The sequence below is a fragment of the Brassica oleracea genome, chromosome C7 (genome assembly GCF_000695525.1).
Source record: "Brassica oleracea var. oleracea cultivar TO1000 chromosome C7, BOL, whole genome shotgun sequence".
Taxonomy (NCBI): Eukaryota; Viridiplantae; Streptophyta; class Magnoliopsida; order Brassicales; family Brassicaceae; genus Brassica; species Brassica oleracea.
In genome coordinates this window covers 44933532-44956402 of record NC_027754.1, presented here as the reverse complement: position 1 = coordinate 44956402, position 22871 = coordinate 44933532, and the positions used below count along the sequence as shown (strand labels likewise).

Below are 22871 nucleotides of genomic sequence, written 5' to 3'. Positions count from 1 at the left end.
TATTTTTGTTATGAGAAACTATGATATAAAAACGTAAACGTATGATTGGAGCAAACAAAATACTGAAACGGGGTCGACTTGGCTATTGGAAAACAACCGAACAAATTACAAGTTGATCTAAGTTATCCAACTCCAGTTAAATATTATGCCTATATCTAAACTATTAAAACTGAAGTACAAATAAATCTTAACCCTAAGTTTTTCTAAATAATTACCATCTAATGCCACTGATTTTATAAATAACAATTTCCATAAAAAGTGTTATGAAATTGCATAATATTTAGCTACCTAATAAATTTAGAAAATATGCAATCATTCATTTATTTAAAAAATCAAAAAGTCAATTTTGCAATCCATAAAAAACTATGAAATAGATTAAATGATCAGATTAATTTATTGGTTTATTAAAAATTAAATTAATCAAAATCGTTTAAATTTTTAAGAATAATAAAATTAACTCAGTTATATTTAATTAATTAACATCTTCTAATTTAATTAGTACAATAATGTATGTATTTAATTTTTAAACGTTTACAAAAATTAAAAACAAATATCTGTGCGGCACGGATCAAGATCTAGTTACTTTTACAATCGAAAACATTAGTCGTGGAATGAACAAGGCATACCTGCGGTATGGTTACGATCAAATGGTAGAAGAAATCTGTAAATGTTTAAAACACTTTTTCTAAAATTCAAATCTCTCTAGAAACAAACTACAGTTATATAAAAAATTTTGATTCAAGTTTGACTCAGTCAGTTCACCTAGTAGTCTGGTAACTAATAAGTCCATTTCAAAAAGGCTTAAACTAAATCAACCGGTAAAACATATATTCAAACATAACTAAATCAACAATTCGCTTCATCACAAAAACATTTACAAACTGTTCTTACAATTAATGTTTTGTTTTGCGATTACAAGTTTTCTTAAAAGAAAACAAAAACAAATGAATCTTTAAAATCAAATTTTAACTCAAACAAATTAAAGAACACATCAAAAATAAAACTGAAAATAATTTAAAGATAGAGACCATAAAATAAGATCAATCAAACCTTGATTTATTTCTCTCTACCTTGCCGTTGGGCCATACGTGTTGTTATCTCCAAAAGTAAGTGAAACGGACCCCGACGAGCTAATATAGTCACTGATGCTATATTTCCGAACCGGAATAGTCTTCCTGTTCTTCTCTTCCTTCTCAAGCAGGCTCTGTGGCTCACGAGCCAGCTCGGCGGCTAAGCATTGTTTCAGATCAGACACAATCTGGTTCATCGTTGGTCTGTGGACTCCTCTGTCTTTGACGCAAGTCATTGCAATCTCTACGAACTTCCAAGCCGAATTTGAGGAGAAGTCACCGTGAAGCCGTTCGTCCACGACGCCGTCTATGTCTCCAATTTCGAGGAAAGGCTCAACGTAGTGGACAACGTTCATCTTGTCACCGTCGTCGGTTTTCATGATTGATCTCCGGCCGGTTATGATCTCAAGAAGGACGATTCCGAAACTGTACACGTCACTCTTCTCGTTTAGCTTAAACGTGTTGTAGTACCTGTGGAAAAAGATGATATGGTAAACAAGTGATTAAACCGGATATAACCGCATGGCCGGGCCTTAGTCCTCTAAATTTTTTGAAAAAAATTACATTGGCCCCCAAAAAAAGAAGTTTTATGCTTCTAAATTTGTAAAAAAAAAATTAGCTGAAATCCTTTATAAATAGTTTGTGGTCCCCTAAATCTCATGGCCGGAACAGGTCAATTAACTGAGCCGGTAATGTGTAAATAGGAAACGTACTCTGGATCAACGTAGCCGGGAGTGCCCATGACTGCAGTCACAACGTGGCTAAGATCGTCCTCAGGGAAGACTTTAGAAAGGCCAAAATCAGCAATCTTGGCTTCCAAATTATCGTTTAGTAGAATGTTTGCTGTTTTAACATCTCTGTGTACTATTGGTGGTCTGCATCCATGGTGCAGATACTCCAATCCTGCCAAGGCGAAAAACAAAACCAAGTTTCAGAACTGAACCATACTAAATAAGATTTGAACGATAAATAAGACTAATTTAACATTCTTTCAAAAAAAAAAAAATAAGATTAGATATGGTATATGGTACAACCTTGCGCAGAGTCTATGGCTATATGTAGTCGCTTCTCCCAGCTAAGATCCTCAGCATTCTCGTTTGAAAGATAGTCTTGTAAGTTGCCATTGGCCATGTACTCGTATATGAGAGCCATACCGCGACCATCATCGCAATATCCAACAAACGAGGCTAAGTTTCTGTGATGTACTGTCAAAAGAAGCTCTGCCTGCAAAAACATTTTTACAAAAAACAATGTTTCTGATGTTCATTTTATTTTGGTTACTAATGTTTTGTGGCGTCTTTATAAGTACCTCTACTTGGAATTCTTTGGAAACTTGAGATGATGATGATGATGATGACCCTTTAGTTTTTCCAAACGAAGAATCATTTATCATCTTTACAGCAATCTCAGTCCCATCTTCGAGGGAGCCAAGGTAGACTATACCAAACCCTCCTTTACCGATCACTTTATCGAAGTTGTTTGTAATGCTAGAGACTTCGCTGTAAGTGAACCTTCTCTTCCCTGAAGGCAGGAGCGGTCCTGAATAGGCTCCTGAATCCACTAGGAAAATTAAACACTCGTTTTCTTTCAGCAACATTTATCGACTGTGAATTGAAGTTAAATGACCAGCCGTCTTAATTACCTATTTTTCTTTCCCTTCGAATAATGCATATGATAACCAAGGCAGCAATGAGAAGGATCAGTAACGTGGATACAACTATTGGCACAATGATGTTGTTCCTATCTCGACATGAACGTGAGTGGCAAATGTTTTGTTCATCCATACTAGAAACAGAGAGGAAATTGACAAGCTTCAGAAAATAGTAAGAGACTGCATAAGATAACTATGGTTCAATGTTTTTGAGAAAAGAAAAATGTTACATGAGTGCAAGTCCACCAGCCTTTGATTCTTTCCTAAGAGATTTTGGGATAAACCCAACAAACTTATTTCCTTTCAAATTTCTGCAACACAAATCAGATAAAAGCATTATTGATTGTTTGTCAATATATTACTGAAACGAAGTCTCACTGTGATCTACTCACAGGTACTTCAACTGTTTTAGATCAGCCAAAAACTCTGGCACAAATCCTCTTAGGTTGTTGTTAGATAAATCCCTGGGAAAAAAATGCAACACCTCTCTTAGTCTTTATAGGCAATGGTGGAAAGTGTGTATGGATTGTATACTTACAATGACTCGAGATGTGATAAATTTCTAAATGACAAGGCTATTGGTCCTTGTAATCCGCTTGAGCTAAGATTCCTTCAGGTAGAAACATACTATCCTCAGCAAAACCTTTTTTAGCGAAAATGAAGTTCTGTTTGGCTGAAAGGAAGAACTTACAAGGACTTGATATGATGGTCAGAATCGTTGTAGATGCATCCAACACCTTCCCAAGGGAATAGTCTTGGGGAGCAAGGATCACCAGTCCACGCCTTTTGCACTTTATACGTTGATCTTATGCTTTCCATCGCGTAAACTACATTAACAGGAGAAAATGGAAAACTGTGAGCCTCAGTTTATATCAAGTTTCAGTTATTTTACTAGTATAAACTGCCCTGAGATTTTGGGGGCTGTAGTTGATTTAATAAAAATTTCAATAAAATATTTTTTTACAAATTTGGGACTGTGTCTATGAATTTTTTTTCAAGAAATTTAGGGACCATATACAAATGTTTCATTCGGCTTTGCCCATTATAAATGAACATACCTTCTTCAGCTATGGTGGGAAACTCATCAAGAGATTGTGCTGTAAAGATCTCGATAGCATTAAGTATTGGTGGAAGTGTTGAATCCGCTGCCTTCTGGACGGAGATCCAGTGGTCTTTACCGGTGAAAGCTCGCGAGTTAGACAATGTCATTGAGTACTCAGGAGAAGGGTTGAAAGCACCTGAAACAGGCGAACCGTTCCACATAATCTTGATTTTTCTGCTCTCATCCCTCTTGAGACTCTCGAGTTCCGCAAAGTAGAGGTAAGCGTAGAACCTAGCGTCTGGATCATCAGATGTCCATGACAACTCCAATGGTTCGTCGTCGCTTTTAGGGTAAGCAGCTGTCTTAATAACTTCATCTGGTGGCTTATAACCAGACTGAAAGATATCGATATAGCCAGTCGTCATGGTTGTGTTCCAAGATGGTTGAGAGTAGGGAGACCAAATGCGATCATACACATCCTTCTGGTACCGTCCTGTTCCGTTTACAAACCCTGTGTCGTATCTTTGGTAGAGCACCAAGGACACGTTCCTTCCAAACTCAGTGCCGTAGATTGAGCTGTTCATTGGCCTTAGCTCCAAGGCTGATATGAAAGGAGTTCCTTTGCCTTTGTTCACAAGGCAAACGTATACTGTGTCCGACTCGGCGAATGTTAGTATCTCTTTGATGACGTTCTCAGAAGCGTTAGCGTTTCTGAACGTTACCGTGGACCAGAAGTTAACGTTTACGTAGAGGTCAAACTCAGGGAGAGCTTTTTTACCGTCGTAGTTTCCGTACATGAAGGAAGCTCTGATGAGGTAGAGGTTCCCTTTTCCATCGGAAGGTGTTAAGGTGTAGCAGTTTCTGTTTCCTTGAGGGAAAGATCTGACGTCTGCAAGCGGGAACGGCAGAACCGGGTTGGCCGGGTAACCGTATTGTTCGGATACGTTTGCGTTGACTCCAGAGTTGATGTAAGGTGCGTCCCACGTGTAGCTGATACCAGTGTCAGTGTCTACGTAGTTTATGTTAGGGGGTGATCCACAATCTATGCTGATGAAGCCTGGATGATCAGGAGAAGAACGTCATGGACCATTATTAACTCTAAATCAAGATTCCAGCTACAGGTCTTTTATCAATAATGAGAATGCGGTTCTAGCCAAAATGCAACCTGATGATCTAAAGAAACTTTGTTTTGTAATAATTACAAGTTGTAAAACCATCTTGTCTGAAGATGGCTCATTTTCAGATCAAGAGACAGAGAAGGAGGAAGATAAGACTGACGAACCTGCTTGGCCTTGGCCATGAACAACAACGGCAATGGCAATGACGCCAAAAAGGATGAGAAAAACAGAGTGAGCTCCCATGTTCTTCTCCGTTTTGTAAAAGGATTAGTTCATCATCGTTAGAAAAAAACAGAACTAAGATAACACAGAAACACAAGAATACCCCAAAGTACAAAAGTCTACGCCCTGTTTTCTTTTCTGTATAATATGAAGTGCTGCTCACGTCTCAAAAAGAAAACAAAAACAAAAGCGGCCGAGGCATAACATAACGTTGTAACACAGCTGTCAACAAATTACAAGGGAAGTCAACAACTAACCATGATTTATTATATTAACTCCAGTAATAGGATAGGACAAAGCCAACATTGGACGGACATAGCCGACAAATAAACCACAAACATTAGAGGCGCCAAGTTTCTTATTTAAACACGAAACTGCGTGAACGAGTTTTTGACTTAGGTGATTGGGTCACATACAAAGACACATAGTTGCAACTTTAGAACCAGAAACTATAATAGACACTATAGTGTCGTCAACTTGTTATGGTGGAGAGTATTAGAACTAAGCTTGATCTTCTACTAGCAGCTGCTTTGGAGTTTCGGGATCATGGGAGGATGAGCTCAAAGGGAATGAAGATAGCTCTAGGTAGTCAAAGTCCTCGGTGATTCCCGCCTGAATATATGAAAACCCATCTGACTTAAGTCTTCTCTTTGATGCTGGCAGATGTTAAAATCTAGAATTGGTAATAAAGATCTGGAAGATACCTCCGTGTATAGATGTTCCAGTTGTTCCTTGGCTTGAGGGAAGTTGTTTGAGCACCATTGTCGCAATGTGAAGATGTTATCTTAAGTAGGTTTGAAAGTGTTACAAGTTAGGGCGGTTGGTGAAAAACTGTGAACATATTTAAAGCTGAAAAAGTATTTCCAAGTTTTAGAAATGAGAAACCTGTCCATCTGTTAGCCGATTGGTGAGCAACTTCAATTGCAGCCCCTGTCAAAATTAGAAGAGAATATACACATAGTTTATAGCACAAGATGTTTTGCTATTTTCTGATCAACGAAAGCCATAGGAGAGAACAGAAAAGAAAATGTGAAACTTACTCATTGCCTCTAAGGTAGCTGGATCGTTATCAGCAAACTGTACCATCTCGTTCTGCAGAGATGGAGAAACTGTTAGCGGCTCGCTAAACATGTGAATACCTCTATGCAAAGATATATAGCCTATATTGCAATCTGTCTGACCTTGAGCTCTTTGTGTTTCTTCTCAATATCTTGAAGTTGCGCCAAAGCCTCTGTTCGTTCCTCCTGCAGAGACAGAAGATCAATTCTGGTGAAAAGATGATTCAAGCATTTGTATAATTCTTCAACACATGAAATACTTACGGATTCCTCCCTTCCCTTCTTTAAAGCATCACACTGATCAACAAGTTCCGCAAGCTTTTTATTACTACCCTGAAGATCAGATTCAAGTTTCTGGCGAACACTCCTAAGCTGTAGGTTCGGAACAGATTAAAGCATAAGATGAGAATCTACACATTCTGTTATACTCAAATTGAGATGAGTCTTTACGATAGGATTGAGAGGAGTGGGTCACCTGATTGCTGGCACAGCTGGGAAGGCTCCAAAAGTAGACCTTCATTTGCATAAATAATAAACACTGTTAAGCGATGTATAAGAGGCAACACACAAACAAAGATAAAAAGATGTTAACGGATCCGAGATAAGAAGAGTAAAAGCTACTCACGGAGATGCCAATCTTGTCCTTGGCAACAAGATCATCATCGGCTAAGCTCTGGATAACATCTTTCACCGACTGACTAATCACACCCTTCTTAGGCCCCAACTTCTCAAGTTCCTTTAGCTGAAAAAAACATATTCAGAGTATCCATACGTTACGTTTACTACAGCTCTATAGAGAGATGAAAAATCAAAGGCGTTTGAAATTAATGAAAGCTCACAAGGAAGAAGTCTTGAGAGTCGTAAAAGATCTGAAGCATCTTCTCGCGCTTCTCCTCCAACGAAAGCCCCCTTTTCTTCGACTGATGAGAGTATTATCAACAACACCGATTCAGTTGAAACGAAGAGATCCAACGAAAAGATGGATCAACAATGTTCATCTAGGTCGACAATTTGAAATCTAAAACGCAGTGAATCTACAGTATAGAGTAGGAAGAAAAGCAGAGATCGTCAGGAGCAGACCAAGTGTTTGCGAAAATTCCTCAGAGAAAATATGGCATCGAATCGATATCGAGTCAGACTAGGACGATATTCAAATCAGAATTCGCCAAGAGTAAATAGAAATCAACATCGGGATTGCAAATATAGTTCAAACAGATATAGATCGAATCAAACAAACAAAAAACTACAACGAATCGGAAAGCACAAGCGGTGTAAATATGGTTCACAGATTCGCCGAGATATCACTTCATCTTCTCACGAATCACATAGATTGTTATACTAGTTCGCGGAAGATAATCAGATGTAGAATCGAAGGATTTTACCATGACGATCCGTTTCGTGATGATGAAATCCACGAAGGTATATCTGAGACTCTGCTTACACCTTTCTCTCCTCTCTCCAAAAAAATTGTTGGAAATGAAAATTGTTGAGGAAGCCTCCAAATGCCTTGGGCGGGCGCCTTCTATCAATCGGTAACAAAAAGATTTAATCAGATTAATTCTTTAATTTTATTTTTTTTTTTGGATAAAATTCATTGGTTTCTAATTTTTTCAAATTATAGCTGATGACAAAACATCATAATTACTCTTTTGAAGTTTGATTTTTTCTTTTCGCCATCTACGAACATGCATGATACTAAGTCAACGCATAGTTGACCGACTATACATGCACGGAAAGTGAAGATAGGACGAGCAGCGCGTACTAGTAACCGATTAGATTACCCAAAAGGAAAAAGAGTTTCAAAAGATGATAAATATATGTGAAGGAAACAGTAGAATGTTGATAAAATAACATGCACGACGACAATTATTATTATAAGTTCCGCTCAGGGTTTTAAATTTTGACATTGAGATCCTTTATATACATCGCCTGTTCTTGTTTATCAATGCATACAGGCCTGCTCCGAATCGTGAATAACCTGCGGTTAACAAAAGGTTGTTAGCAAAAGTAATCAGTTATAAATCCACAACCTTAAGATCCTTCTTATCCATCGTAAGCATAACTCATTTGCTAATTGTAAACTTAGAGAACTTGAAAAAAACACTATGTTTTATACTTTGAAAAATGTGAACTTTTCATTCAACACAAACATTGTTAGAAAACAAAAAGATTGATTTGTTTGCCTAGTGGATAATAGAAGAGAGTTGACCTTAGAGGGCCATCTCAGCCTGTAATGCAGCAAGTTCTTCTTCCTCTGCGGTCCTCTTAGGTATAGGACGTGCTTGTTGACGCCCTGCAGGAACTGAAGGCAACACCGTGGTTGGCTGAAGAAGCTGCTCTTCAAGCTCTGCACCTTCTAGTTCTTCCAGCTCTGCTTCGAGCTCATCCTATCAAATAGACAAAGATCATTAGCTTTATAATATATATGATCATGTTTCTGGGTAAAAGAAAGTTACCTCATCGAACTCAGCTGCTGCCCCGATTGGAGTAGACAATGCTTCTTGGATCTGTTTCATGTTCTCTGTCTGCTCATTGATCTCATCCATGGTCTTGTCCACATCATCGATATTTCTGTTAAAAAGAGTGTGTTTTCGAGTTTAGGCACTAGAAACGTTACAAGCTTTTTTGTTAACAAACAAAAAAAAAAAAAACACTTACGTAGCTTTCTGCATGGCTTTCATTGCAGAAGCTCCACTCCTCAACGCATCAACAGTTTCAGTGGTTGCCTTTGCGCCTTCTAACATAATCATCTGTATGAAAAAAAGAGATATACGATAAATCCATTTACTACTACTGATGAAATAAACAAACTTAGAAGGACCAGTCATAACAAGAAAATAAAAACTAACTTGATCATGTATACGGAGCTGAAAATTGCCAAGCTGTTCGACTTGTTGCTCATATAACCTCTTCCTTTTCAAACACTGTATAGCCGCTGCACAAGATCAATGAAGCACAACAAGGTTTAGATTGTATATTATAAGACACATGAGAGTCATAACAATCACAAAAAAACAGAAAAAAACAATTTAGATTGGTACCGCGTTTGTTCTTAGAACGTGTGTATTCTTTAGCCTTCTCAACCTCTTGTCCAGCTTTCTTCAGGAGTACCTTCTCCTTCTTCTCTAACATCTCAAGAGTCTGTGGTGAACGAACGAACCAACGTTACAATGAGAAAGTGAAGAGATCAAAGGAAAATAAACAAAACTTAGATCAATTGAATTTCAAGAGAGATGGTTTTTGAGTATTAACTATAAGTCTCTAATACATCATACACAAAACGAAGAAACGGATTTAGAGTGATAACGAGACAAACAGCAGAGAGCTCATTTAAACCGACAGATGGTCTAATTCAGACCGAACATAGATGATGATTGATACCTCGTTAAGTTTGTCTAATGTCTGGAGAGCATTCGTCTCCGGCTTTGGTTTCCCGAACAGCCGATTCATCATGATTACTTGAGGATCTTGCTTAATTCACCGGCTACGAAGAAACCACACTTCGATCTCTTCTACCTCCACCCAATCGATTGAAGATCGCTATAAATTTGGCAAATTATAAAAATAAAATTAAACCTAAACTGTGAACGGATCGATAGATGTATCGCCAAGGTATTGACTAGACCACGAGGATTTGATTAGAGAAGATGGAATATGGAAGAGATTCAAATACCTGGGAAGATCTTAGGATGTTCTGCTCTTCTGCGTTTGTGTGTTCACAAAAGATTAAGATCGAAGGAACGAACTTTCCTTTCTATTTCACACGCGTTGATGCTAATTCGTGATTACACGTGTCCGGTTTTAATTAGTTGTCTTACATTTATATAATATATATATAGATATTCATAAATTATGTATAATATAATATATTTAGTTTTGTAAAACAAATAGGACAAATAACTTATGTACAATTAGACATAACCAATATTTTTTTGAATTATGTAATTAAAATTTTACAAAAACTAAATAATAAGAAACTAACTAATATTTTTATTTTAGATATAAGTTATTAAGTCCTTTTGTAATTTATATTTAGTAAAAACAAAAGATAAGGATATTTTAGACAATGATATATTATTGAGGCAATTAAAGAATAGTCAATAAAAAATTATTTTTATAGACATTTTATTCTTCTCTATATGGTTTGTCATAAATATAAAATAGAAATTAAAATTATAATATTACTATGAAAAATAAAATTAAACAAAAACTCTTTATAATGGCATATATGTGCATTATTTTAAATTTATTAAGGTTATGTTTGTAATTAAGAAATTGTTCTATTTAAAATTTAGTAATTGTATTTTAATGATTAAAATATGGCATATATGTTAATTGTTCTATTTTAAAAATTTATAGATTTTTCCAGTTTTTTTTTGTTTATATGGTTTGTGATAAATAGAAAACGAAATAAAAATTGAAAATATTATTATGAAAAAAGGAAACTAAACAAAACTCTTAACAATATTATATATGTCTATGTAATACTTTTAAATTATTAGGGCTATGTTTGTAATTAACCACTCTTACAATTGACGTGTGCGTGACACGTAATTAACTGATTTTTAATTAAATAATATTATCGAGATGTGGAATTTGTGAAATTTGTGCAGATTTACAATATTCTTATGCTATTGAAGATTCGAAGAAGAATTTTTCTTCGAAAATGTGTTGGATTCAAATACTACGATCAAGATTATGTTTTTATCTTAATTATTTAGAATTATCTTAAAGATTTTTAATAGTTGATTACTTATTTGGTTTTCATATAAATAGGCTTTTTATACCTAGAATTGTATAAAGTATTGATTGATTAATAAAAGAAGTTTTCTTAAAGAGGTTTCTATAAACTACCGAGAAAATTATTCTCAAATCATAAAAAGCTTTTGATGAAACACTGAAAAAAAAAGATATAAACCTAGTTTTTGGGTATTCTTAGAATCAAAGGTTCTTAGTGGAGAAGCCTCTCTGATCGGTGGTGGTGTGGTGGCTCAAGCTGGCGATGTTGAGCTTGGTGGAGAAACCATCAGTGGTGGCGTGGTGTCTCAAGCTGGCGATGTCACGGAATGCTTGAGCTTGGTGGAGAAGCCATCGGTGGTGGCGTGAAGGCTCAAGCTGGCAATGGAGCTGGCAGTTGTGGTGTTGCTGTTGGTGGAGAAGCCATCGGTGGTGGCGTGGTGGCTCAAGCTTGCTATGGAGCTGGCGGTGGTGGTGTTGCCGTCGGTGGAGAAGCCATCGGTGGTGGCTATCATGTGCTTGAGTCTATACAGAAGTATCTCTGGCCACATTTATGCAAATTCGACAAAAGAACATTGTAAAACCTACCTTAGATTTTGTTATTTTGCTCATTCTAGTTATTTATTATTATCTTTCAAGTATGAACTGCATTACCAAATGATTACTTTGGAAAGGTATGTATCATATACACACGCATTATATACACACATTATATAATTGTGAAAATTTCTTGCCAAGCGGAATTTGGTATTTAGAGGAATAAATGAAAATAATTGTCAAGATAACAATGGTAATTTCTTAAGCTCTATTGAGATGATTGTAGAATTTGACTTGGTAATTCAAGATCATATTAGATGCATTCAAAGTCAAGAAATTCATCATCATTATCTTGGTTATAATATTTAGCTCATAATGTTCAACTTTCCATCGTAGAAGTCATTAAAGGGCAAAATATTTTTCTGTCAGTCTTGATTGTACTCCGGATGTGAGCCATCAAGAGCAAATAACTTTAATAGTACGATGTGTGAATCTGTCAAACAAAAAAGTAAGAGTAGAAGAGTATTTCTTAGAATTTGTTAAGGTAGATGACACATCCGGATTATAACTTTTTGAAAAATTGTTAGATTCTCTAAAGTCTCTTACTTCTGATGTTGGTAATGTGAGAGGTCAAGGTTATGATAATGGTTCTAATATGAAAAAAAAAACATCAAGGTGTTCAGAAACAATTTCTTGATATAAATCCAAAAGCATTGTATATGCATGTGCTTGTCATAGTCTTAATCTTGTGGTTAACAATTTGGCTCATTCATGTGTAAAGGCTATTTCATTCTTTGGAAATTTACAGCGCATATATGCCTTGTTTTCTGGTTCTACAAAGAGATGGAAGATTTTACTTGATCATGTTCTTTTTTTACTGCGAAATCCTGATACAATACTCGTTGGAAAAGTCGAATAAAGAGTGTCAAAGCAATCAGATTTCAAACTCCACAAGTAAGGTCAGCTTTATTGGAATTATATGAATCATGTGATAATGCTATGACAAAAAGTGATGTTGAAAGCTTAATCTTGGCATTTGATAATTTTGAATTCTTACTTGGCATGGTCATTTGGTATGAAATTTTGTTTGCTATTAATTCAGTGAATAAAAACTTACAAGCTAAATTTGTCTGCATTGATAATTCTTTGAAACAATTAGAAGGTGTAGTTTTCTTGGAGAAGTTTAGACATGAAGGGTTTGCCTCTAGTTTGAGTATAGCTCAAAATATTCCTCACGATATGGATGTTGATCATGTTTTACCAAATAAGCGTCATATCTTTAGGAAAAAACAATTTGATGAAACTCGGTTAGGTGAAGAAGTACTAACTGGTGAAGATGATTTTAGAGTTAATTATTTTCTAGTTGTGGTGGACATGACAATAAATTCAGTCAAGAACAAATTTGATCAAATGGTGAATTTTAGAAATGTTTTTGGATTCCTATTTGATTTGAAAAATATTAAAGGTATTAGGTGAAAGTGAACTACCAGAACATTGTACTAACTTTCACAAAACTTTTTCTCTTGGTAATTCTTCAAATGTTGATTTAAATGATTTTTATTCTGAATTGAGAATCTTGTAAACTATGTTACCTCATGTGCCAATGGAACCTAGTGAAGTTCTTGAGTTTGTTGAAAGTGTGGGTTGTTATCAAAATGTTTCAATTGCTTATCCTATTCTTTTGACCATACATCTGTCTCAAAAAAGATTGAATGGTTTAGCTATTTTATGCATTGAAAAAAAAACATGTTAGAAGACATTGATTTTGAAACTATCATTCATGATTTTGCATCGAGTAAAGCTCGAAAGAACCGTTTCTTATGATTTTCTTTTTTTATGTTTTAGATGACTACTGTTTTTTTTTTGCTTTTCAGATTCAAGAAACATGTGCAAGTATGAAATCATTGGTACTGCGAGAAAGCTAGGAAGAAAAAGAAAAGCATAACAAAAAATCTAATTTTTATGGTGTTGATGACTAAATTTATAAAACATAAGATGCAAAATTTTTATTTTATGTGAGATGTTTTTCCTATATATTATTGTTTATTATTTTAGTTGTAGTAACAGTTTTATAAGTAGCATGTTTTAATATGGTGGAAGGTCTATTTTAAAATTTGGCCTAGGATCTATCAAGTGTCTAAGCCGGCCTTGACTAAAGTAAGAGATTAAGAGTACATAAAATTGTTGAAAAAAAAAGAGTATATAAACCAAACTAATTAAAATTTGTTTTGATAGGCACAGAAAATTAAGAGTTTAAGATCTGCATACATGCTACATTCGCAAATATAAATAATCAACCTCGCAAGAAAAAGTTATAACCCCAAAACAAGGAACGACGATGGTTTCATTTGGTCGATATTACAAAATGGCAATATTCAATAGTCTACTGAAAAAAACGATATTAAATAAAATGAACGAAGACTAAAAAGACAGGAATCATTGGAACAAGAATCACCAATGAGCCTTACGTCTTTCGATATTCCCGACCACGGCCTCTCGGACACCAGAACATGACGGTCTCTGCCCCCGAACACCGCCATTTCCACCAACACTCCTCCTCCATTCGCTTCCGGCCGCATTAATCCCCGGCCTCTGTCTCGGCGCGCTATGCGACCTCATTCTCCCCCTAAAAGAAGTTGTATCTGCCGTAAAGTTCGAATGAAACTCTCCCGACAAGAAGCACAACTGGTGAGCATCCACCTCCGCCTCAGCTTCAGCTTCTACTCCTCCGCCATAGCAGCACACGTTTCTTGCCGGAGACCCTCCGGCGTAACGAGGTGTGCTTTGCGCCGTCGGGAATTTACTGCTGCAGTCCTCCCATTCCGGTTTAGGCATTAATAAACGCGGTGGGACACGGCCAGAGAGCGGTGAAGAGAGCGTGCGTCTAAACGGGTTGTCTAAAAAATCTGAACCTGATAAAACGGGTACTCGGATTCTATAGTGTCCGGGTCGGATCCCTGTGTCTACCTCTACTATCTTAGCTGTCTCTTCGCCGTTGTTTCGGTTGTCCAAAGATCCAGAGAATCTTTCCTGTAAAATGTTCCAAGATTTTTTACAAACTAGTTAAAAAGTTTTTTCATCCTTTTACAAATTGGTTCAAAAGTTTTCATCATTGCATAAAGTGTTAATCTGTTACACTTTTAAAATTTAGATAAAGCTTACATAAAGGTTACTGAATTATTTCTGCGACAGCTAAAAAGTTATGTAAGCATGTAGTTAAGAAATTTACATGGTTCATGCAAAAAGTATTAGCCTCTTAATCAGTTAAAGAGACTTTGTTCTTTAAAAAAATGGTTTAGACTCTAAACCAGATACTATTTTAATTTTGATTAAAATCTACATTTACCTTGATGTATCAAATTATTCAGCTCTAAACCAGATACTTAACCGACTTCAAAGCCGACTTTAATAGGCATAAAATATGGCACGGTCAAACCGGGAAAAGTATGTACCGTGGACTTTCTAGCCGGAGCAGTGTTTCCCATACGGCGAAGAGCTCTCTGAAACTTAACAGTGGCCTGAGCTCTAACAAGAGCCTCCATACTCCGGAGAGTGGCCGCCGCTTGCTTCCTTACCAAAAAACCTCTCACTAAAGCTTGTATCTTCACCACTCCTTTCAAAGCTCTCAACGCTTTTCTCGCCTTCAACATTAAACATCATGTAACGTCTCAATTTTATAACAATATATTATATTAAGAAACGTTTAGTAATTTTTGACCAAAAAAGAAGAAGAAACAGTTAGTAATTTAAAACTAAAAAAACTGTTAGTACCAAGTAGCCTCTAAAGGTACATTGGATCTGCATAGCGGCACGATTCTCACGGCTGTTTCCAACACCTAGCGGACCACTCTTCCCTTGACCCCTGAGCCTAACAACCGCAGCCGCAGCTTTAGCCGCTGCAACCGCTGCGTCAGCGGCAGCAGCTGTGGCAGCAGCAACCGCAACTGCATGCGCTCTACGCTCTATCTCCTCCTCCCCTGCCTTGTAGAACGACCTTACCCACGCAGCTTCTCTCTCGGAAATGTTAGGAGGTATGGTCTCGTAGCTGTCACATAGAGACACTCCAGCGAGCGAAGAGCGGTCAATGCGGTTAGAAATGGTGCCGGAGCCGGAACATGAGGAAGGTTTGATTCCAAATAAACCCCTGAACCATCTTGTGGCTCGACCCATTTTTTTGTCTCTCTTCACACTGTGGTCAATTTTGTGAGATTCTTTTTCACAATGGTGCTACTTTGGTTTCACTTGGTAAATACAATTTAAAAAAAAAACAATTAAATTTTTGTAAATGTATTAAAATTAAAGATACGACGAAGTATGCGTACGATTGGGACAAGCGATAGGGTCCAGTCCATTAGTGTTTTATATACTGTAAAAGTATTCGATGCTGCATAACTTATGTGTTGTCCATTGTTTTCTACATATTATGCTATATGTATATGCCTTGGAAACCCAACTTATTAACTTTGTATAAAGTTCTGATAAAAGAGAAAAGTGGCTGTAAAAACAGTGTAAAGGATAGCGTAACGCTCTTGGCCGCCTTATAAAATTATAAGCAAATAATGATAAAATAAATTCACAATAATATAACTCAAAATGTTTAGCGATATACTAACCCAAGTAAAATAATCTTATTGTAAGATAAATACATAGTGATTTAAGAAAAGTTGAAAACTATCGCTATAGATCAACTAGAATTTGTCTGCTACCAAAAAAATAGTTAGCTTAGTCCAAAACTCTAAATTATGTCATATTCCATCTACATGCTACGGTTATCTATTTATTTGTTTAGAGCACATATAGTCCAACTGTCAAAATCATTTGCATATAATTTCATCTGAAATTACGTTCCCCTTTTTTTGGGAGAGAAATCATCGAAGTAAAAGAAAGAAAGAAAACAAAGAAAGAAACTCCGTTTTAGATAAAACAGATGGCGCAGGAAGAGATTCCAACTTAATGGAGCCACTAAAATGTCAATTCAGTTCACAGGATTGGTCATTTTCTCTGCCCAAAACTCTGTAAAGTTGAAAACGAAACTTTTTGAGAGACTTGAGACTTGACACCAACCCATATAATATTTTTATTTACTTAACGAACAAAAGGAATAATTATCTTACCACTTTTTTCATTCCGATATACTTTGTTACAATATATGCATGGACCTCAACTTAAATAGATAGATTTCTAAACATATATATCTTTTTTGTTTACTAATTTTTAACTATAATATAAGACTTTTATTCATTAACTTCTTTCACTTTGACGTGGATAAGTATAGAAGTAACAGCTATGCAGTGGTTGATATTGTTAGATTCATATTTATTATGAACTTTTATATTAAAATTAATTAACAATAAATGGTTTGATTAATCTTATATACATTATTCCTACCATTTTTATTAGATGTCGTTTTAAGATTATGGACAATAATTTTTTAGAATATTTACTTTTAAATTTTAAAATAAAAATAACATTAATTGTTTACCTATATACCATTTATTCAATAGTAAAATAAACTGTAAAATATAAATGATCATTTAACATAAAATAAAATTTATATTAAAAACTAAAAATGCATGTAATTTGGAATAAAAACTAATTTAGAAACGTCATATAGTAAAAACGAAAGGAGTAGTTTATTAATTCTTTTGCTGACTTTCACATATTAACATAATTGTATGGTATATAATTTCATTAAGATTAACAACTCACTGATTTTATAAGCAACGTCTAGTAAATCAATGAAATTGGAGACATGTGTTCATTTCATGTGTTTTTTTATTTCATTGCTGCTCGCTGCCCAAATATGAATCTGAATGAATTTATTTCTCTATAACAGAAAGATTTAGCATACTCTACAAATATAAAATATAAAAACTACGATCATGGAATTATCTATGATATATAATTTTTTTTTATAAACTCTATCGGCTGATCCGGTTGGCTCCGCAAAGAACACACTTAATACTACAAAGTGGACTGACTACTACACTGTCTGATCCGAGTTTGTAATACTTTCCAACTAATGTCAGAAGGTGAACCGATCATCTGTTACGATTTAATATGTAAACTATTTGGACCAAAGATTAAGCTCAAACTAGCCGGGTAATGATAATTTAATTCTCAAATAAAGTCAAACTCATACGTGGGTATACACCAAGTTTCAAGAAATTGCCAGTGAGCGCTCATATAATTTGAATCGTGTAGATGAAAATTTGCACCCATGTCAAAGTAGCTAAATATATTTCAACAACAATTCAAATGTTTACTTAGAGAAGATAAGAAAGCACACCAAGAAGAGAATCTAGATCTGAGGTCACGTATCTCTTATCTATTTACGGGACTAAAAATGTCTTCGACATGTTTGAATTTGACAATCTCTCTTCCCTGCGGTCATGCTTTCTAATTCGTCGTACACTTGTTCGTCATTTTTTCTTGTATATATAACGCACCTCTATTTAAAGATGTATATACTCAATTATTTGGTACTTTGATTTTGCACGTGAACTTTTGTATATGCTCAAGGATCCTCCTTTTTGCTAGTTCTTGGGTCACAAAAGATAACAAAATGTAAGATAATTGGAATGGGCTGGACCCAGAGACTATGCTCTGCTGGCCATTTTGATTTCACTGTGTTTGTGTAAAGCATTTTAAAATGATTCCCCCCCCCCTCCCCCACAATTGTCTTGGAAGTGGTTAGTTCCTCCATGATTTAGCATTTTATGGGGTTTATTATTTGATTACTATGCGTTCATTTAAGTTCACATTTTGACACCGAACATTGTCCATTTTCACCATACAGGACGAGTCAAGTTAAAATTGTTTGGGCTAGACGAGTCCTTGAAATGGGCTGATTTCTTGTCCAATAAACTCAGGGCCCATTACTTTACATATATTAATTTGTCTCAATATTAGGCTATGATGAACTCATTTCAGAATCAAAGAACAAGACGCTTATTTGGAATCGGTTTAGAATTCAGAGTCTAAACCTGTAGACATCAGTAAAGGCACACTCACTCCAACTAGAAAATGGAGTATTCGGTATGCTCGTTTAGATGTTGTCACCAGAGGTTCCACGTCCGTTTTGCTATCATTAGCAACAAATCATTACGAATTGGTTTGGTTTCTGGTTCAAGTCTAACGAAAACAAGAAACGAAACGTTTCTGATAATAAAAAGTTATATAAGAGCGACCGGTTTCTCTTCGAAATAATGAAAGGTTTTGGTTTTATCTCGGCCTGGATGTTGTGTAAAACTAACGAGTTGGCGACTTGGCGTATAAGTCCCTTCAAATAGAACCATATACGTGATATGTGAAAGAGACAAACAAAATTAAAGCTAGAGATACTATCAAAATCTAAACAAGACAGTACAAATACATTAAAACGAACAACATTAGCATATACACATTCCTATATATGTATCATAATAATCGGCCATTTTCCCCCTTTAAGGTCAAATCACGTTTGGTAATATAATGAGAGTCAAATTAGTGGGTCTACATATTTCAAAATCAAGACATGTGAATCGAGGAAAGAAAGAACAAGAAGTCTGAGAAAAAGAGCCCTAAAAGAGCAAGAAAAGGGTAACATGTGGAGTAAAGAGTGTCCCACAGGCAAGTCATGTGTTCATAAATCTTAGTTATGACCTTCCACTTGAAATGGATTGATATTTTTATCATATATACATGCAACTAGCTATATATAAGTATTATCTATATAAAATATATCTTTTCAGTAAGTTATTAAAAAATTATTTTTTTGTGCGGTAGACAGAACCGGTCTTATTTGGGGGCCTATGACTGTGTCTATGCAAAAAAATTCTTTTTTAAAATTTGGGGACCTAAATTTTTTCTTGAAAACCTATTTGTATGTAATTTTTTTTCAAAAATTTTGGTAGCCTTTGGCAAATGTTTCACTTAGCATGGCCAGGGCCGGCCCTAGTGGTAGATGCAAGTTCTAAATGGATTCTCCCGCTAACTAATGTAGAGTACTGAATTCGAATTTGTGATATGATAAGAGTTTAACTAGTTTGTTTTAAGTTTTATATATCATTTCTTAGATAATAGACTACAAAAAAAGATAATAGACTTTTAATTTCATATAATGGAACACGTAGTTACACATGCATGAAATTTAATACAAGTTAATCTCTATCACACTTGCTAGTGTTACATAGATTAGTACATTATCACACTTGTGTTGCATAGATTTTTACATTTCCCCTTTTATAAAACCAAAATGTATGAAAATGCTTGAATCTTGATGGAACTACTCTCAAGATTTTGTCTAGTAGGTATGTATACGATCACCACTAGCTAGTAACTTAGGTCTCTTTAAAATTTGTGGAGTAGTTCTTAAAATGGGTTTATGTCACCTCTTGATCATTTATTTTGGGGGTTATAAGACAATGATGGGTATGAGATTGTGAAAGTGTTGGTTATAAGGTAGACAAATAAATTAGGGCATTGACCAAAACATCTTGTGTAGGCTCCCATGTATGTGCATGTGTTTTGGTCTCTCATGGCATGGTGGTTTGGTTAATGTTCTTTATATTTTTTATAAACCATTATTTTGATATTATGTTTTATGTTTGGGTCTTGTTATCACATGTTTGTCCACTATTGGATATAAATTGGGATGGATTGTTACCATAAATGGAACCCATGTGACATGAAAAAATAGTTTGTGCTTATGGTCATGCATATTTAGATACACTCATATATACGTACATCATATATATATAGTTCGAACTAAATATTTATATACAAATTAAATCTATTGAGAGGTTGAGCTGATCCACTAAGAAGGATAAGCTATAAAATAACTTTGACTTATAGATGCATTAATATACATATCCTAGTTGCAATATATCTATACACACAGTATAGGTCCAAAACAGCATCCACCAAGCTTCTAAGATGGACTGGTCTCCAATCAATTATTCGAAAGTTTTCATAGTATTAATTTACATTATCATTAATTAGTGCATTGAGGTTTTTGCATGATTCTTTTAGAATGTGGACTACTACCAGTCTACCACAGCATTATAAGAATTAAAAATGTTTTCTTTTTTTTTTTTGTAAAAGGATATTCTATTTAAATTGCATGAGAAATCAAAAGTTTTACAGCGTTAAAACACAGTAGGCCAAGTGACCTTACATATCCAAAAGATACAAACTTGAATCAGAATTAATTTTGAGTGGAGGAGTAGTCAGGTTGCAAACCAAAGCTGGAGAAGAGATGATGAGAACTTGGGTCTGTCAATCCTTAAACTGGAAGCTCTGTTTTTAACAGTTAGTTTGATCTGTCTTACCAACTCAGCAGATGATGAGAAATGGGCGTTGTGTAGTCGGTTGTTCCTCTCTGTCCAAAGAGTATAAAGAGTCGCTTGCCAGCACAAGAGAAGCAGTGTCTTGAGGACCTTGTTTGGTGGATGGTGTTGAAGCTGAAGTAGTAGTGCTTGCCACTGTCTAGTAGAAGAGAAGCCGCACTTTGCTGCGATAATTTTCCAAATTTCCCATGTGAAGTTGCATTCAAAAAAGCAATGTGTAATTGACTCATCTCCAACATTGCAGTAGAGGCATTTTGGGTCTGTTTGCAGTCCCCAACTAAGAATTCTATCACGAGTGGGGCACCTATTTTTAACCATCAGCCAGGTTATGAACATATGTTTTGGGATACCTCCTGAGAACCATACCTCCTTGTGCCAGGAAACCGTTGGGGAAGAGGGACAGAGCAGTTTATAGATCGCTCCTGTATGGAACCTGATTTCTTTCTGATTCCCAGGCCACCATTCAAGTTCATCCTCATGATCATTAAGAGTCAAAGTGGATAGATGAGAAAGTACCTGCAGTTGTCTGTCCTAGCGTGCGTTTGGGACGACCCAAGCACCATTCTCCCAAAGTTCAGCAATGGTAGCATTTCTGTTAACCGGGAAGCGCACCACGGTAGACGTTTGAAGATAGTCAGACAACTTTCCATACGGAGACCAGTTCGTAGACCAGAAGTATGACGTTTCTCCGACAAGCCCTATTCCAAGCATCTAGATTTCTCAGAGATAAGCCTCCTTTATCTTTCGCTAGGCAGCAAGTTTCCCATGCAACCTTTGCAGTTGCAGTGGCAGTGATATCTCCTTTCCAAAGGAATTTAGTACATAATGAATCGATTTCACGTATAACAGCCTTTGGGATGATAAAAGAACTTGTCCAGAAGTTTGTGATACCATTGATGACAGAGGTGACCAGTTGCAGTCTTCCAGCGTAGGTTAACTTCTTTACTGTCCAGGAACGCAACTTTGTTTTAATCGACTGGAGCAAGGGAGCACACTGAGATAGTGAGATCTTTTTTGTGTGCAAAGGGACTCCTAGATATCGGATAGGAAGCACTCCAGATGAAAGTCCCGTATGAGTCTTGATGTCCTCCACCTCTGCGTCGGATAAACCAGCAGCAGAAAACGAAGTTTTTTGAAGACTAATCGCTAGCCCAGAACGTTCCTCAAAATCTTTTAACACACCAAGAATGGCCTGGATTGAGGAGAGAGAACCATCAGAGAAGATGAGAAGGTCGTCAGCGAATGACAGAACGTTCCTCAAAATCTTTTAACACACCAAGAATGGCCTGGATTGAGGAGAGAGAACCATCAGAGAAAATGAGAAGGTCGTCAGCGAATGAGAGATGAGTAAGTTTGGTTTTTTCACAGCGAGGGTGGTACTGAAACGATCCAGTTGCCGCTGCTCTTTCCAGAGCAAGTGAGAGGCAATTCATCACCAGTACAAAGAGGTAAGGGGAGAGAGGATCTCCTTGCCTTAGACCTTTTTTCCCTTTAAAATAACCATAAGTAGACCCATTGAAAGCGACCGAGAAAGAAGGAGTGCACACGCAAGCCTCCAACCAACGAATCAGCGCCTCCGGAATGTTGTAGCTCCTCAAGCAAGCGAAAAGAAACTCCCATCTAACAGTATCGAAAGCTTTTGCAATGTCTACCTTGATAGTGATCCTCTTTTGTCCTCCCCTCCTATGGTAACCTTGGACAATCTCAGAAGCGAGCAGAGTATTCTCAATCAACAACCTGCCTTGGACAAACGCAGTCTGATTTGGTAGGATGAACGAAGGAAGTATAAGCTTCAGTCTCTTCACCAGCAGTCTTGAGATCGTCTTATAGGTGGTGTTACAACAAGAAATAGGCCTGTAGTCCTCAATGAACGTAGCACCGGGATTTTTTGGAACCAAAGTGAGAATAGTGGCATTGGTAGAGAGAGGCAAGAAGTTGGAGATGAAAAATCTTGAGATGGCCTGCAGAACTTCACTTCCCACTATAGGCCAGGCTGACTTGAAGAAAGCAGATGTAAAGCCATCTGGTCCTGGAGATTTTTTGGGGTTAAGCTTCTTTAAGACATTTGCAATTTCCTCTTGTGTTGGAGCGGTAGACATGAGCTGGC

The 22871-nt window shown here is 36.2% G+C and overlaps 5 protein-coding genes across 6 annotated transcripts; all 5 read right to left on the bottom strand.

Moving 5' to 3' along the window:
* Positions 1-1066: 1066 nt before the first annotated feature.
* LOC106303663 (probable LRR receptor-like serine/threonine-protein kinase At4g29180) lies at positions 1067-5228 on the bottom strand. Its single transcript, XM_013739961.1, has 11 exons — positions 5046-5228; positions 3780-4820; positions 3413-3548; positions 3260-3331; positions 3114-3185; positions 2952-3032; positions 2713-2855; positions 2380-2621; positions 2105-2294; positions 1784-1973; positions 1067-1541 (listed from the first exon to the last, which is right to left on the bottom strand). Exons 1-11 carry the CDS (start codon positions 5122-5124, stop codon positions 1067-1069), a joined length of 2721 nt encoding a protein of 906 aa, XP_013595415.1. The 5' UTR covers positions 5125-5228.
* A 120-nt stretch (positions 5229-5348) lies between these two features.
* LOC106303664 (meiotic nuclear division protein 1 homolog) lies at positions 5349-7695 on the bottom strand. 2 transcript variants are annotated; one of them, XM_013739963.1, is made up of 10 exons: positions 7563-7695; positions 7001-7082; positions 6787-6903; positions 6637-6675; positions 6426-6533; positions 6285-6347; positions 6144-6195; positions 5989-6033; positions 5808-5887; positions 5349-5715 (listed from the first exon to the last, which is right to left on the bottom strand). In XM_013739963.1, coding segments are annotated over exons 1-10 (699 nt in total). In that variant the 5' UTR covers positions 7565-7695; the 3' UTR covers positions 5349-5604. The 2 variants fall into 2 exon arrangements, with proteins under 2 accessions (XP_013595417.1, XP_013595416.1); XM_013739962.1 differs by having other exon boundaries at positions 7001-7081; positions 7544-7694.
* A 252-nt stretch (positions 7696-7947) lies between these two features.
* On the bottom strand, positions 7948-9941 carry LOC106303596 (vacuolar protein sorting-associated protein 32 homolog 2). The gene is made up of 8 exons (XM_013739880.1): positions 9835-9941; positions 9543-9701; positions 9203-9302; positions 9011-9096; positions 8820-8911; positions 8618-8732; positions 8371-8548; positions 7948-8139 (listed from the first exon to the last, which is right to left on the bottom strand). The coding sequence occupies exons 2-7, from the start codon at positions 9612-9614 to the stop codon at positions 8372-8374; spliced, it is 642 nt and encodes a 213-aa protein (XP_013595334.1). The 5' UTR covers positions 9615-9701; positions 9835-9941; the 3' UTR covers positions 7948-8139; position 8371.
* Positions 9942-13679: 3738 nt separating this feature from the next.
* On the bottom strand, positions 13680-15634 carry LOC106304529. The gene is made up of 3 exons (XM_013740931.1): positions 15207-15634; positions 14888-15076; positions 13680-14465 (listed from the first exon to the last, which is right to left on the bottom strand). The coding sequence occupies exons 1-3, from the start codon at positions 15603-15605 to the stop codon at positions 13887-13889; spliced, it is 1167 nt and encodes a 388-aa protein (XP_013596385.1). The 5' UTR covers positions 15606-15634; the 3' UTR covers positions 13680-13886.
* A 5010-nt stretch (positions 15635-20644) lies between these two features.
* Positions 20645-21243, bottom strand: LOC106303422. Its single transcript, XM_013739696.1, has 2 exons — positions 21131-21243; positions 20645-21068 (listed from the first exon to the last, which is right to left on the bottom strand). Exons 1-2 carry the CDS (start codon positions 21241-21243, stop codon positions 20645-20647), a joined length of 537 nt encoding a protein of 178 aa, XP_013595150.1.
* Between the last annotated feature and the right edge of the window lie 1628 nt (positions 21244-22871).